At 30.2% G+C, this 17,744-nt stretch overlaps 1 protein-coding gene across 1 annotated transcript; it reads left to right on the forward strand.

The window, feature by feature from the left end:
• The first annotated feature begins 81 nt into the window (after positions 1-81).
• Positions 82-1,323, forward strand: LOC102588724 (uncharacterized). Its single transcript, XM_006338030.2, has 3 exons — positions 82-269; positions 560-1,011; positions 1,095-1,323. The coding sequence occupies exons 1-3, from the start codon at positions 163-165 to the stop codon at positions 1,103-1,105; spliced, it is 570 nt and encodes a 189-aa protein (XP_006338092.1). The 5' UTR covers positions 82-162; the 3' UTR covers positions 1,106-1,323.
• Positions 1,324-17,744: the final 16,421 nt, after the last annotated feature.

Genomic DNA, 17,744 nt, shown 5'->3' on the forward strand with positions numbered 1-17,744 from the left:
ACCCCACCCCCCGCCCCTACACCCCCAAACACCTCATACACACGCATACATATACATCTATATATATACATATTTGTGCATATTATTACATACATAATTAAAATCCCTTAGGGGAAGAATTTATAGTCTATAGTATTTTAATAAGACAAATAATACATAGATATGACAATCAACAGAGGAGGAGCCATTGAGTGTTGCATGTGTGGAGACTATGGTTTATCTTCTGAGCTTTTCAAATGCAAAATTTGTCAATTTAGATCTCAACACAGGTACCCCTTTCAAATCTTTTCCCAAAAAAAAACAATCTCTTATAATTATGCTATTTAATTTATTTCTTTTCCTCTTGAAGAGCTGGAGGTTAATTTCGTGACATTTCTGACTAGCTGTTTTGTATTTCTAATAAGTTGTTTAATAGTTGACATATTTATTAATGTATCGTATACATAATATGATGGGGTGGTTTAAATTGATCATAACATAATTTATTTTTGCTACTTAGTTTATTTTCTTGGATTTTCTTGAAAATATAGTGTGATTAAAAGGCTCTTTTTTTTTGCAGATATTGTAGCAATTTGTATCCAAAAGCTGAGTCTTATAAAATTTGCAATTGGTGCTTGAGTCCAAAAGATGTTTCTGGAGAAAAAACACAAAATTCATCAAATTCTTCATCATCATGTAAAAATACTACAAGTGATCAAAATATTATTCAAGATGGTCCAAAGTTGAAGAAAAAATTGATCATTAGGAATGAAAATAATGATTTTATTGGAAGAACAAGTCCAAAGGGGAAAATAATGGGTTCTAATTGTAATTTGAAGGTTCAACTTATCGACAAAAATCCCATCAAATTACAAAAGTCTCCTTTATTGGCTGCTAGAAAAAGGGTCATAATTGATGATATAAATATTGAAGAAAAAGTAAGGAGGACAAAATCAGAAGAAATGTCGAATAGAGGGATCACAAGAAAGGTATTTAAAAATAGGGTAAGAAGATATAAGCTCTTGGATGAAGTTTCAAGTTAATTCATTTTCAAGAGTTTATAATTTGTAGATTTTTATGTTTTTTTTTTTTTTGGATGTGTCTCTTGGATGAAGTTTCAAGTTAATTCATTTTCAAGAGTTTATAATTTGTAGATTTTTATGTTTTTTTTTTTTTTTGGATGTGTGGTAGTTTTGGACTTTGGTGGTTCTGAAATTTCACACATACAAATTTATGAAGAGAAAAAAAAAGGGGGTTGATTTATTGGAACCCTTTGATTATGATTTGAGAAATTTACAATGTAAAAATAGTGTTAGTGGAGTACTTTTTTTAACTTTGGTTCTATTTTTCTTTCTTGTTCCTAATAATTTGCTTGTTCATTTGGAAGACAAAGAGAAAAAAAGAAGTGATAACCATGATCTTTCTTGATTTTGAACCTCATTATTAACCATTATTAAGGATGGTGAAATTAGTTTATGAAAATATATGTCTCATTTAATTTGAACAAATTTGAGTAGGCTAATGACCTGTCCGTTTATTAACCTAATTCATATTGATTCGCTCGATTCAACATACTATATGTACGTAGTCCAAATTAATCCATAATAAATCTTGTCAAAATAATTTTAGAAAAACTTTTTAAATTTCAATATATTATATATAATCATAACAAATATAATTTTTTAGATAATTAAACAAATGATAAAGAAAACAAACAATGAAATTTAAAGTAGATGAAAGTTGGTCGGGTTGGGATATTATGGCCTATTATTTAACTTATTTTTGACTTGGTTCTTAGTTCAAGTAATCTTTGGGCCAAATAATGAAAAATGACTTGCTTAGTATTCACCCGTTCAAATTTAACTAGAGGTAAAGTAAAAAAAAAAATTGCTTTGTAAGTTCTTAACCACAATTCTTTTTATTTAATTATAGGGTTTTAAATAGATCTTTTATACACATTAATTAAATTTCTTAACATAAATAATAAGTTTGGGTTAACACTATCAAATTCTCTCGAATCCACAATTAGCATTGCTGCCCCTTTTTTTTTTTTTTTTTTTTTTTTTTTTTTTTTGTATATATACAAGTAAAATTAAAGGAATAACAACAACATTAATAGCATACTCAATGTAATTTTACAAATATATAATCTAAAAAATAAAATGTACTATATATAAATAAATAAAAGAAATGAGAGTACAATTAATGGAGATAACAATCAGTGTGCCAGCATTATTATGGCCTATGGGTAGAAAATTCTGAGTGATTGTGTTATCCCATTAAGCTAGTGACAACACACTATATGGAAGCAATGATTAATTATTCTTTTTTTTTCCCTTTCATTTTTAGCCTCAAAAAGTTTGCAGGTAAAATGTGTCATTATTGAAAAACTGAATAATTTTCAAAATCATGTGACTAGCTACTAGCTTGGTGCCACGTAAAATAATAGAGATAGTGCAATAATGAAGTAGGGAAATGAATACAAGGCAAATCACATTTCTCACTTGTTTGGTTGAGGGACTAGATAGTCTTTAATGAAAAAATTACTAGTAATTAAGAGATACTATGAAAATGGTAAGAACTTATCGAGTTCATGTTTATATCAAATCAAAAAATATTTAAGTTATATAAAATGAGAAGTTTTCTCTTTCAATTCCTTTCTCAGTTTAACAATGTTTTTATTTTAATAAAAAATATATTTGTATTTGAGGTTTATATCAAATTATATCTAATTTACTATAGTTAAGTAATTTATAAATTGAGAATATATTAATTAATTAATTATAGAATTAGAAGCGAACTTCATCGATAATTCATCACTATTTCTCTCATATTTGCTATTTAGCTACAAATTTTGTCTTGTCGGTGAATCTTTTTTTTTTTTTTTGTGGAGTATTAACTACTTACCTTTTATCCTCAACCTCCAAATTTTTATATATCTAATATCATGTCATTAGTAGGCTAAAGGCGTGTCATGTCCTTTCCAATCACCTCCTCAAGTTATTTTTGGCCTACTTTTACTTCTCCTAATTCCTCCTTTCATCCAACATCTCACACTTCCTTTCTAATTAATGCATTTGTATGTCTTCTCTTTACATATCCAAACCATCTCAATCTCATTTTTCTCATGTTATCCATCACGAAGGTCACTTCAATCTTACCTCGTGGACTTTCAATCGATTGGCTAGCACTTTACTCTACATAATAATATTCATGTTATGATTTATTGATTTGAGGTAAATAATTATAAATTGATCAATTATGTAATCAGTGGATTAGTTGAGGATTAGCTTGCCGGCCAGCTCAATTCCTGTTTGATGGATGCTTGCAGCACCTTATTTAACAATACATAAAATATAAGACAAAACATTAAGTATTCAAGTAAACATTGAAACAATTAATAAATAAACATTAGTAAACGTAATTATATAATCAGAAAATTATATTTGGTAAGAAAGACAATATAGTGAAAGTATATATAAAAACACAAATTTGTATAAGTCATTTTGATTAATGAAAAAGAAAAAGGAATATTAGATTACGTGTTTTAAACCCTATATACCAAAAATAAAATAAAATTGATCCCTTATTTAATTCAAGTGGACTAAAATATTATGCTGTCTAAGCAATTATAGGGAGTAAGTATTAAGACTTCCCAAAATTTGATGAGACATTTGAACCAATTCTTATTTAGTGGACAACATTTTCATTGTCTCTAGAATTGGATTCTCTCTAGAAACTTCCTTGACTTTTTTTTTTCTTTTGTTTTAATTTTGGCATGTTATTAGATGCAGACCTTTTTTAAAGTCTTCAAGATTAATTTTGAAGGTAGAATTTTTATTTTATTTTTCAAATTTGAAGGAAGACTTGACTGAGTAAATTCATGTCCATGAAAAGAAGAAAACGAACAAGGACTAAATTAAAGAAATAAGTCTTTTTCAAGTGTTGTTGCAACTTGCAAGTAACTAAAATGAAAGTAATATACTAAATACAATTTCTTCATATTGATGAATATTTTTAAAGTATTCATTAAATAAGTTATTTTTTAAAGAAATTAATATAAAAGAGATAAATTTGTCAAATTATAATTAATTTATATATATTTTAAACAGATTTAAAGAATGATTACAAAAAATTAAAATAAGGAAGGTAGGCGTAATATCAAAAGTCATAAGGAAAGTGAGTGTTATAGAGTGAAATCTCGAGAATTGCTTTTAAAATTATCCCAAAAAAGTAAGGTAGGTAGAACTATTATTAAGGGGAAAAAAAAAGGTAACAACCATACAAACGAGCATAACTTTCATATAATTTTTAAAATTTATTCATACTTCAAAGTATTTATTTTGGATATAATTTATAAATATTTCTTACACTTTTTCATAATTTTTATCACTAATTTATCATATTATTTCAAGTTTGACTTTTTAGAATTTTAGTCACTAAATATTAGTCATGTAATTAATACTCATTCGGCTTATTTTAGAATGATTTAATACATTTAAATTATGATCATTTTCATTATGACTTATTTATTTGCAATATTTGTTTTATGTGATTTCATTCTTATTTTTCGTTGAATATTTTAGTGTCATCACTCATCACTCATATTATATTTTGTGTTATTTTCTTAAGAAGAACCTTAGATAATTGTATTTTTGTAGGACTAAAGAAATATTTAAAGCACAAGTTAATTACATATTTTTAATCTTGTTTTTTCGAATGCATTTTTGTTTATTATTTGTTCCAAATTATTTTATTCTTTATTTTCTTTTTACACCATAATCTAATTCATACTCAATTTTTATTTTATACACTCCTTTTCTTCTTTTTCTCATTATTTCTTTATTCGTTTGTTTTCTCTATTTCTTTTTTTTTACTGCTTTTATTTTTCTCCTTTTCCCGATTATTTCTTTATTCTTAAATATTTTTCTTCCTTTTTCATTCATTTTTTCTTAAAACATATTATTCTTTATTTTCTCAGCACAATTTAGTTTCATATTTTTTGTCATTCACAAAATTAGGATGAAGGAGATAGCTGATTAGATTATGAGAGTGAGAATAGGGAGAGACTGAAGGAGTGAAAATAGGAGTGAGGAATCGTGGGTTTGGAGTGGAGAGGAGTAATGTATCCGGACAGTTACGTTTTTTTTGATGAAAAATAGAGATTTTTGTAATATTTTGAAATAGTAAAAAATAATGGAGAATATCGTAAATAATGATGTATAGATAGATAATTTTTCCTAAAAGAAATAGGAATATTTTGAGCCCATAAGCCCAAAGACATTGGACTCCTTTTGTCAACAGAGGGACGACCATCAAGCTTACCCCAGCGATTTGACAATTAAATTTACTTAAAGTTGAGGGTACTTTAGTCGTATCCTAACACGTGTGATTACTTGAAATCTCATATCCACAATTATTGTTTTAAAAAAATCAACCCAACTCAATCCAATTTTGTTTGGGTCAAAATGGATTAGGTAATAAGTTATATAACAGGTCAATATCCAAGCCACCCCAATTTTTACTAAAATTAATTGTTTTATTTGTTTTTAAAAACTATTTTATTACCTACTAAAATTACTTTTTTTCTTTATTATAACTATATATAATATATCAAACTTTTTAAAAATATTTTGACAAGATTTCTCATAAGTCAATTCGGATTACATATCAACCCAATTTTAAAGAGTTGAAATGAGTTAATGTAATGAATGAACGGGTCAACAATCCGCCCAAAACTAAATGGATTGGACGGATTGAGTGTGTTGAGTTTGATTTTGCCAGCCTTAGCAAATAGAGAGATTTTAGGAAAAACATATATTGCATTAGTAAGGAAATAAATAAATGAAATATAACTACTTATAATTAGTAAACAGAAAACGAAAGTACATAAGGAAAATAGAGAGATTTTAGGAAAGTATTACATTGTATTAATAAGGAAAGAATAAATGGGACAATTAAATTTCTAATACTTAACATATATATTTAACAGGTGTCATTTCAATAAATATAATAAATGCTAAAAATAATTAATAAGGAAATATATAATTCTTTGTTAAAGTTTTAGAATAGAAAATAAGTAAAAAAATTCGAAATTCTGAGAAAATAGATAAATACCGTTTTTTGCCAATAAAGCATGTCACATCATCATGCTTACATTCAGCTTTATACGGGTACAAATATTTTTCAAATCAACTTGGTTTTCTCAAATATAAGAAAAATGACACATCTCCAACAAGTCCAGTTTTTTTTTTTCAAAACTCATTTTTCAACCTCACATATGAATTTTTGACCCTAACTTAAGTCTGTTGTACCGATTCTTCCTACTAATCCAAAATTTGACTCCTCCTGACCTTGATTCAAGACCCAACTGTAGAGTTTCAAGTTGGATCGAGATGGAATCTCGATTTGGACATTGGATCCCGAGTAAGGAATCAATATTGGGTGTTGGGGTAGGGTCTTGAGTCAAGTATTTTGGTGAGGTTCTGAATCACGTTTCGAGTCAAGAGTTGAGGTCATGTCCAAATCAGGTGTTGGGTTCGAGTCCCAAAATCGGTTGTCGAGGTTGAGTGTCGGATCTCGATTCAGAAATTGGTTTCCAGGTCGAGTGTCGGAGTTGGATCTAGTTTAAAAGTTAGGTTCCAAATTGAGTATCGGGTTCGGGTTCTAGATCAATCATCTAGGTCTGTCAGTGTCGGTATCGGGTCCTAGATCGATTGTCTAGGTTGAGTGTCGGGTCCCGATTTAGAAATTGGTTTCCAGGTCGACTGTCAGAGTTGGGTCCAGTTCAAAAGTTAGGTTCCAAATTGAGTATCGGGTTCAAATCCTAGATCCATCATCGAGGTTAGGTGTCGGTGTCGGTATCGAATCCTTAATTGAAATTCAATTTCTAGATCAAATATCATGGTTGATTCTTGGTTTGAAAGTTGGATCTCGGGTCAGGAGTCGGGATTAGATCTTGGTTCGAAAGTCGAGTTCATATTCAAGTGTTACATCTGAGTCAAATCAGGTGTCAGATTTAGGTTTCGGGTTGATTATCGAAGTCGGGTGTATGGTCAAATCCTAGTTGAAAGTCAGGTCCCTAATTGGATGTCGAGGTCGGGTCCCAATTTGGACGCCGGGTCTCGAATCGAAACCCAAGAATTCAAGATCAAATCTTGTTTCAAAAGTTAGGTCCCAGTTTAGGTATAGAGTCCTATTTCAAATTTAGGATCGGGATTAAATCATGGGCGAAAAATTAAAATCGAGTTCAGATCTTGAATCAATCGTTGATCTGGGGTGTTCAGATCGAATCTTGATTTAAAAGTTAGGTCCCAAATCCAATGTCGAGGTCGAATCCCAATTCGAATATCGGGTCAAATCTAAATTCGTGTATCGGGTCGAATTCAAATGTCATGTCCACAATTAGAAAAAAATGTCAACTAAGTGATTAAAGTTACTGGTATTCTAATGCTAAAAAAGAAATATAATATTTTCTCAGGTATTTTTTATAAACAAATAATTTGTTCATAAAATGTATGCAATGCATATTATTTTGAATAAAACAAACCAAACACTCGCTAAATTGAGTATCGGGTTCAGGTTCTGGATCCATCATCGAGGTCAGGTGTTAGTGTCGGCATAGAATCCTGATTTGAAAGTCGATTTCCAGATCAAATATCAGGGTCGAGTCTTAGTTCAAAGTTGGATCTCGGGTCAGGAGTTGGGATCAAATTTTGAATCAGAAGTCGGGTCCATATTTATGTGTCATATCTGGGTCAAATACCGAGTCGACAGTTGAGTTTTGAGTCTGGGGTCAAGATTGGGTCCCAAATCAAGTATCAGATTCGGGTTTTGAGTTGATCGTTGAGGTCGGGTGTAGGGTTAAATACTAGTTTGAAAGTCAGATCCAAAATTAGGTGTCGAGGTCAGGTCCCAATTTGAAAATTGAGTCCCAAATCGAGAAAATCGAGAGTCATGAATTCATGATTGAATCTTGGTTCAAAAGTTGGGTCTAAATTCGAGTGTGAGGTCCCATTTCAAATTCAGGATTGGGGTCAAATCCAGGGCCAAGAATTGAGATCGAGTCCAAGGTCAGGTATCGAATCCTGGACCAATCGTCGATCTCGGCTGTTCGAATCGAATCTCGATTTGAATGTCGGATCCCAGATCGAGTGTTGGGGTAGTCTTGATTCAAATATCGGGTCGAATCGGAATGTCACGTCGACAATTATCAAAAATGTCAACGAAGTGATTAAAGTTACTTGTATTCTATTGGTAAAAAAGAAATATAATATTTTTTCTTAAAACTTAATAAAGTAAAAGGTATTTTTTGTAAACAAATAGTACGTTCATAAAACGTATGCAATGCATATTATTTTGAATACAACAAACCAAACACTCGCTAAATTGAGTATCGGGTTCAGGTTCTGGATCCATCATCGAGGTCAGGTGTTAGTGTCGGCATAGAATCCTGATTTGAAAGTCGATTTCCAGATCAAATATCAGGGTCGAGTCTTAGTTCAAAGTTGGATCTCGGGTCAGGAGTTGGGATCAAATTTTGAATCAGAAGTCGGGTCCATATTTATGTGTCATATCTGGGTCAAATACCGAGTCGACAGTTGAGTTTTGAGTCTGGGGTCAAGATTGGGTCCCAAATCAAGTATCAGATTCGGGTTTTGAGTTGATCGTTGAGGTCGGGTGTAGGGTTAAATACTAGTTTGAAAGTCAGATCCAAAATTAGGTGTCGAGGTCAGGTCCCAATTTGAAAATTGAGTCCCAAATCGAGAAAATCGAGAGTCATGAATTCATGATTGAATCTTGGTTCAAAAGTTGGGTCTAAATTCGAGTGTGAGGTCCCATTTCAAATTCAGGATTGGGGTCAAATCCAGGGCCAAGAATTGAGATCGAGTCCAAGGTCAGGTATCGAATCCTGGACCAATCGTCGATCTCGGCTGTTCGAATCGAATCTCGATTTGAATGTCGGATCCCAGATCGAGTGTTGGGGTAGTCTTGATTCAAATATCGGGTCGAATCGGAATGTCACGTCGACAATTATCAAAAATGTCAACGAAGTGATTAAAGTTACTTGTATTCTATTGGTAAAAAAGAAATATAATATTTTTTCTTAAAACTTAATAAAGTAAAAGGTATTTTTTGTAAACAAATAGTACGTTCATAAAACGTATGCAATGCATATTATTTTGAATACAACAAACCAAACACTCGCTAAATAGAATCTTATGCATAACTTATCCGATCAGAACTTGTATTCAAACCAAACGACGTAAAAGTTAATCATTTTTTTCTTTTTATAATAATTTTTAGTATTTTCAACTCAGTGGTAGTAATAATATAATAAATAGTTAAAAGACTAAATCTAATGAATATATATTTAAAAAGACGATTTTAGACCTAGTAGAGAAATTTTTTGTTTGTTGACAAATGGACACTTGCTTGTTTCGAGCATAAAATAAAAAAGGTAATATTAAATTCAATATTTATTTCCTAATTAAAATGTTTATCAAGAATTTTTTTTATTGAAAGTGTATTAAAAAATATAAATTTGATAACCAAAAAAACATTTGCTTTCACTATATTTTTTATAAGATCAAAATATATTATTTTTCTAAAAACTTAATTATTTAATTAAATATGCAATTGGAAAATATTAACTGTTATACTAGAAATTAAATCTATCAGTATATTATATTTATAAATTAGTATATTTATAAATTAGTATATTATATTTCTAAACAAAACAATAGAACTCCACCTTTCTCCTAAAAAAAAAGTAAAATATAACCGCCGCCCTCTAAAAGCTGCCATCGTGAATCCGAAACAAATAATGTCGAAATCAGGGGTTGTCCAATATGTAACTTAAAAACTTGTTGATAAAGTAAAGGATAGTCCACGCGTGGATCAGCTGGGTGAAGCTATTTCGGATGTTGATTTTGATATAAGAGACTCCAATGTGAAATTTTGGAGTGGCCAAAAGGCCACTATTAAACCTCGCCATAGTGGGGCATCAACCAAGAAACTTCTTGTTGAATCACTCATTTTTTGTTCCGTAGTATTTGTAAGAATTTTACCTTTCATATATTTCTAATCGGTTCTTGTTGTTTCATCCATTTCTAATAAGTTCTTGTTGTTTGTTTCAGGGCTCAGTTGTCATTTCTGATAGGTTTTTGTTGTTTGTTTCAGGCCCAGTTGTGTCGTCTCACTTGATCGAACTGAACATCACATCTTCTCTTCTCTACAGGATCAAATGAAGCAGAACAAAGAACTTATATTAAAAAGGATAGAATCGATTGAAAAAGACATGAAACAAATGAAAGAAATGAAGATGCAAAATGATTCTGGCAAAAAAAAAGAAGGAATAATGGCTTGGATTTTTGGTTAAGTAAGTAACTAAACTTATCTAGTTATTTAAAATGTTGTGTGTATAGTGAGAGGAAAGAAGAGTGAATTCACTAATCTATTCATGTGCTTTACTCATTTTCTCTCGGAGAAAGTGAAAGGGTGTTGTGAACATGTCAACTTTTTATCTTTATATTATTTTTTGAAAGTGTATTTATCTTAATCAGTTTAAAATTTTTTAATGTCTAACCAAGTAACTAATCTTATCCCTAGAAAAATACCTAACCCCCTTAAGAATTCACTAAATAAAATAAAACGAACAGAATAATAAAACTGATATATTTCAAAAAAAATTACAATATTATAAATCTCAACTTCTTAAAGTAGTCGGTTTGATCCTAAAAATTGTCATAAAAAACATATAGGTTTGACTATTACAAATTAATTCTTTTTTAGTTGAAATTTTCATGTACATAATGAGTAACTGATTTACAACATGTTGGACCAGAAATTAATTTTTTTAATTATATATGTAATTGTTTATTATGCAAAGGCAAATTACCCTTACTATATATAGATATATATAAACATATTTCTAGTTAATTGTTTAACATGTCTAATAATTTTTGGTAGAATCTCGTTTAGAATTTTATTTCTTATTTTTAGACAAAAAAAAACATTTAATACGTCATAATAGATGAGTAGAAATTTATTAATTAAATCGATCAGTATATTATATTTATAAATTAGTATATTTATAAATTAGTATATTATATTTCTAAACAAAACAATAGAACTCCACCTTTCTCCTAAAAAAAAAGTAAAATATAACCGCCGCCCTCTAAAAGCTGCCATCGTGAATCCGAAACAAATAATGTCGAAATCAGGGGTTGTCCAATATGTAACTTAAAAACTTGTTGATAAAGTAAAGGATAGTCCACGCGTGGATCAGCTGGGTGAAGCTATTTCGGATGTTGATTTTGATATAAGAGACTCCAATGTGAAATTTTGGAGTGGCCAAAAGGCCACTATTAAACCTCGCCATAGTGGGGCATCAACCAAGAAACTTCTTGTTGAATCACTCATTTTTTGTTCCGTAGTATTTGTAAGAATTTTACCTTTCATATATTTCTAATCGGTTCTTGTTGTTTCATCCATTTCTAATAAGTTCTTGTTGTTTGTTTCAGGGCTCAGTTGTCATTTCTGATAGGTTTTTGTTGTTTGTTTCAGGCCCAGTTGTGTCGTCTCACTTGATCGAACTGAACATCACATCTTCTCTTCTCTACAGGATCAAATGAAGCAGAACAAAGAACTTATATTAAAAAGGATAGAATCGATTGAAAAAGACATGAAACAAATGAAAGAAATGAAGATGCAAAATGATTCTGGCAAAAAAATAAGGAATAATGGCTTGGATTTTTGGTTAAGTAAGTAACTAAACTTATCTAGTTATTTAAAATGTTGTATGTTGTATCTTTTTTGTTTGTACTTGTTTGAAATTCCTTGGTATTAATTAGTTATTCCCGCCTATACCAATATTTTTGGTTCTCGTATGGTAATGATGTGTATAGTGAGAGGAAAGCAGAGTGAATTCACTAATCTATTCATGTGCTTTACTCATTTTCTCTCGGAGAAAGTGAAAGGGTGTTGTGAACATGTCAACTTTTTATCTTTATATTATATTTTGAAAGTGTATTTATCTTAATCAGTTTAAAAATTTTAAATGTCTAACCAAGTAACTAATCTTATCCCTAACCAAGTAACTAATCTTATCCCTAACCAAGTAACTAATCTTATCCCTAACCAAGTAACTAATCTTATCCCTAACCAAGTAACTAATCTTATCCCTAACCAAGTAACTAATCTTATCCCTAACCAAGTAACTAATCTTATCCCTAACCAAGTAACTAATCTTATCCCTAACCAAGTAACTAATCTTATCCCTAACCAAGTAACTAATCTTATCCCTAACCAAGTAACTAATCTTATCCCTAACCAAGTAACTAATCTTATCCCTAACCAAGTAACTAATCTTATCCCTAACCAAGTAACTAATCTTATCCCTAACCAAGTAACTAATCTTATCCCTAACCAAGTAACTAATCTTATCCCTAGAAAAATACCTAACCCCCTTAAGAATTCACTAAATAAAATAAAACGAACAGAATAATAAAACTAATATATTTCAAAAAAAAAATTACAATATTATAAATCTCAACTTCTGAAAGTAGTCGGTTTGATCCTAAAAATTGTCATGAAAGTAGTCGGTTTGATCCTATAAATCTCAACTTCTGAACATCACATCTTCTCTATAGGATCAAATGAAGCAGAATAAAGAACTATATTAAAATGGATAGAATCGGTTGAAAAAGACTTGAAACAAATGAAAGAAATGAAGATGCAAAATGATTCTGGCAAAAAAATAAGGAATAATGGCTTGGATTTTTGGTTAAGTAAGTAACTAAACTTATCTAGTTATTTAAAATGTTGTATGTTGTATCTTTTTTGTTTGTACTTGTTTGAAATTCCTTGGTATTAATTAGTTATTCCCGCCTATACCAATATTTTTGGTTCTCGTATGGTAATGATGTGTATAGTGAGAGGAAAGCAGAGTGAATTCACTAATCTATTCATGTGCTTTACTCATTTTCTCTCGGAGAAAGTGAAAGGGTGTTGTGAACATGTCAACTTTTTATCTTTATATTATATTTTGAAAGTGTATTTATCTTAATCAGTTTAAAAATTTTAAATGTCTAACCAAGTAACTAATCTTATCCCTAACCAAGTAACTAATCTTATCCCTAGAAAAATACCTAACCCCCTTAAGAATTCACTAAATAAAATAAAACGAACAGAATAATAAAACTAATATATTTCAAAAAAAAAATTACAATATTATAAATCTCAACTTCTGAAAGTAGTCGGTTTGATCCTAAAAATTGTCATGAAAGTAGTCGGTTTGATCCTATAAATCTCAACTTCTGAACATCACATCTTCTCTATAGGATCAAATGAAGCAGAATAAAGAACTATATTAAAATGGATAGAATCGGTTGAAAAAGACTTGAAACAAATGAAAGAAATGAAGATATAAAATGATTCTAGCTAAAAAGGAGGAATAATGGCTTGGCTTTTTGGTTAAGTAAGTAACTAAACTTATCTAGCTATTTAAAATGTTGTATGTTGTATCTTTTTGGTTTGTGCTTGATTGAAATCCCTTGGTATTAATTAGTTATTTCCGGCTATATCAATATTTTTTGTTCTTGTATGGTAATGATGTTGGGGTACAGTGAGAGGAAAGCAGAGTGAATCCACTAATCTATCGATGTCCATTACTCATTTTCTCTCGGAGAAAGTGAAAGGGTGTTGTACTGATAGAAACTGGGCATACCATGTGAACATGTCAACTTTTTATATTTACATTATTTTTTAAAATTGTATTTATCTTAATCAGTTTAAAAAATTTAAATGTCGAACCAAGTAACTAATCTTATCTCTACAAAAGTACCTAACCCCTTAAGAATTTCTCTAAATAAAATAAAACGAATAGAATAATAAAATTGATATATTTTTTAAAAAAAGATTACAATATTATAAATCTCAACTTCTTAAAGTAGTCGGTTTGAGCCTAAAAATTGCCATCAACAACATATAGGTTTGACTATTACAAATTAATTTTTTTTGAGTTGAAATTTTCATGTACATAATGAGTAACTGATTTACAACATGTTGGACCCAAAATTAATTTTTTAAAATTATATATGTAGTTGTTTATTCTGCTAGACAAAATTACCCTTACTATATGTACATGCTTATCAACATATACTTCTAGTTAATTGATTAACATTTCTAATAATTTTCGGCAGAATCTCCTTGAGAATTTTAGTTCTTATCTTTAGACAAAAAAAACTGTTTATTACGCCATAATAGATCTAGTAGAAATTGTTATACTAAATAATAGACTTAGACGAAAAGGATAATATTTCATCACGCCGTAGTGCTCAATCAAGTAGTAGATTTGTACTTGAAACGGTCATATTTGTTTCCATGATAATGACAAGAATTTCTTATGTATAGTTTATTTTAAAAGACTTTTACGTTTCATCCATTTCTGATCTATTTTTTGTAGTTCTTGTTATTAATTTCAGGGGTCATTTGCATTTTCTCATTCCAACAAAGTGAAAATTATATATGTTATACAGATCAAGTGAACAATAACAAAGAGCATATAATGAAAAGGTTAAAAGCACTTGCGCAACAAATGAAAGGATGGAAAAGTGACATTGATTCTGGCAAAAAAGGAATAATTGATTGATTTTTTTGCTACTAAGAAATAAGTGTAACACGCGAAGAGATCAAATTTTTAGTTGGAAATTATTTGGTTCTTGACTTTGAACCAATTGTAATGGGAGAACCCTGTTGGCTTGATGAGTACATATTAAATAAACACATTTCATACCAAATTTTATTTGAAAGTGTTGTTCTCATAATCAATGGTCTAGCTATGATTGGAGGCATATAAACCAACCACCATTATCAATAAAATTTTATAATTTGAAACTGTACTCTTAATTTAACAATTCGAGCAAACGGCCTTACAAAAAAATCAATTTGTAAGTTGATAACAAATGCACATGTGACATACCATAGATGCATTTATTAAATCATAATAGTAAGCGGTTCACATGACGGGCTCATATTCACTTTTTTATATGTTCCAAATAATTTATATGTTTCAAATAATCATTTTATCACAAGAACAACCCACCCAACAAAATTTTTGAAGAATTTTTATTTCTTTAACATACAACCATATGAATTCTCAATTTCATTTGCATCACATTTGAACCGAAATGATCAACCGGTTACCAACTGATATTAGTAAACTTTTAGTTTACTTTTGCATGTGATTCCATCATCATGCTCATATTTGTATACAACAAACAAGAGAGGAAAATGAGTAATCTTTTACTTAAGTATTTATAACCTGTTTCGATTGCAATAATCTGAAGATATTAATCTTCCCATAATTTATTTTGCAACATCAACTTTCCTATGTCATGGATGTGGCAACACCAACTGCTGATTGTCTTACAGTTGTGCATGATCTTTTGTTACCTGACTATCATAATGAAGGGCCGTTCTAAGAAGTAACGCTTGTAAAAAAATTGAATCTGATATGATATATTCCATATTGCAGATTGGACATCGATACTGTTTTGTGTCTTTAAAATTCCAAGTTATTCATCGTCTTCAAAAAAGTTGTATTCTACGTCTGTGTGTTCTTCTTCATAAAAGAATGGTCAATAATTTGTTTGTTCATAAGTACTGACATTGCACAGTGTTTCTTGCTAATTACATAATCGTATTTTGGGGGAAATTGAGGAGCATGGTTTTTGAAAACTACGACAAGTCTTTGGATAATGGATGTCTTTAAACCAGATATGAGGTTATAATATTTGTTGAATAATTAAAGGATTAAATCGGACAAAAATATAGATAAGGGTGTTTGCAACAAATTTTAAACATATGAAAAATAAATAAACCAAACAAATAAAATATGAAGAAACATGAATATTTTATTGATAATCAATGCGGGTATACAATTTTGTTCCTCCCTTGATTCTCCTCTCATAAGATTTATCCATGATTCGAGGTGGCGTATTTCTCGAACTAGGATGATTTAGATTTGACCTCTATATAAATATTCCATGATTTTGTGGAATATTTGAGATCTTGATCTCTCTATGGAATTTTTGAGATGCCTTTTAAGAGAATTTAGTACGTATCCTTTATATATACATAAAATAAGGTTTAGGGTTGAGTAGATTCTAATTGAAACTCAACACACCTTCTAGAGTCTTAATTTGAATTGAATACCTCTTGTAGAGTCCCACAAAATTTCAATGTCTACAAAGGTAGCATAAAAAAGAACAATTGTTGTAGATACATACAGATATCTTCACAAGTAAGTATGAAGGCACTAATAAAACCTTATGTTATAGCTACGATTAATAATATGACAAAGCATTTAGCTTCTAGCATGAGAAACGGTGGCGTCTTGCACCGCACCAGATTCCACCAATCTGTCATCAAATTTGGTCAGGTAGGTTAATTAATTAATTGTTTTAGTAATTTCAATTTTAGCCTATAATTAACACTCACTCTATTCCAGAGATACTACACTGGCCCTGTTAGCGATGAGAGAGCAATGAAGGCAGGTGCTGAGATGCTCGTTTGTTATACGGTACTCAAAACCCCTTGCTGGCTGGTTGATCGATTATTTTTTGAGTTATTACCCTCATAATATTTTTGGTTCAGTTGTTAGGTGTCACATACACCGCTGTGTTCTGGCACTACAAAAATATTTTCAGCCCTGTCGTGCAGCAGATGATGAGAGGTAATTAAGCAACAACCATATTAGCTTGTTCTGAAAAAAAATAAATATTATTATTATTATTAGTTGTTAGCATAGATGATGTATTGATTGATTTTGATGGCATACATCTTAATTAATTGTTGCAGACAGGGAGGATCGAGCTCAGGCCAAGGAAATGGATGATGAAAAACCATGAACCAGGGAATTTAAGAACAAGTATATCCATTGTTGAAGGAAAAATTAAGTCTAAGCTAGGAAAATAGAGTATATTTATTAGTATCATTTCGACTTCCAGATATTTTATATATTTACAAGAATCAATTTTAAGTTATGTGTGACATTGAGTTTGGATTGTTTAATACATGTTTTGGGCATTTCCTCTTTGCTTTATGCAGCACATGGCTGAGCTCTTATTGCCCAAGGTACGTAATTGAAAGTTTATCTAGGAGAGTATAATGTTTGACGAGTTATATGCCTAAATCTTTCATTGAACGATCATGTTTCTGCTTACATATGAGAGGGAGGATTGGTCTCTGACGAATTAGCATATACAATATGAATGTATGAATACCAGACATATATGCTAATCCTATTTATACTTTCAAAAGATTTCGTATCTTATCACTAATTAAGAGTTTTCTACCATATATTGAGGAAGATACACTATATTCCTAATTTAACTTACGAGACATACATCCATATTATATTATATATGCTAATTCTAATAGATGTATTTTTGCTATCAGATACACTAAAATAGGGAGAGAGGCGGGTGAGATGGGGAGGGAGATAGTCATGTATCCAAGTACATGTGAATCACACTAGATACATGTATTTGTGTGTATCTCATGTGATTTGCATGTATCTGGGATATCAGATACATAGGAGAGTGGCGTGCGAGTTGGGAGGGGGGAGAGCGAGATTTCTCTATGTATCCTAGATACATCCGAATCCACTTAGATACAGTGTATCTAGAACAAACTATACATAATTTTGACCCCCATATATCCCAAGATAAATGTATCTAGATACACCATAATCTGGTGAG

The sequence above is a fragment of the Solanum tuberosum genome, unplaced genomic scaffold (genome assembly GCF_000226075.1).
Source record: "Solanum tuberosum cultivar DM 1-3 516 R44 unplaced genomic scaffold, SolTub_3.0 scf00002, whole genome shotgun sequence".
Classification (NCBI taxonomy): domain Eukaryota; kingdom Viridiplantae; phylum Streptophyta; class Magnoliopsida; order Solanales; family Solanaceae; genus Solanum; species Solanum tuberosum.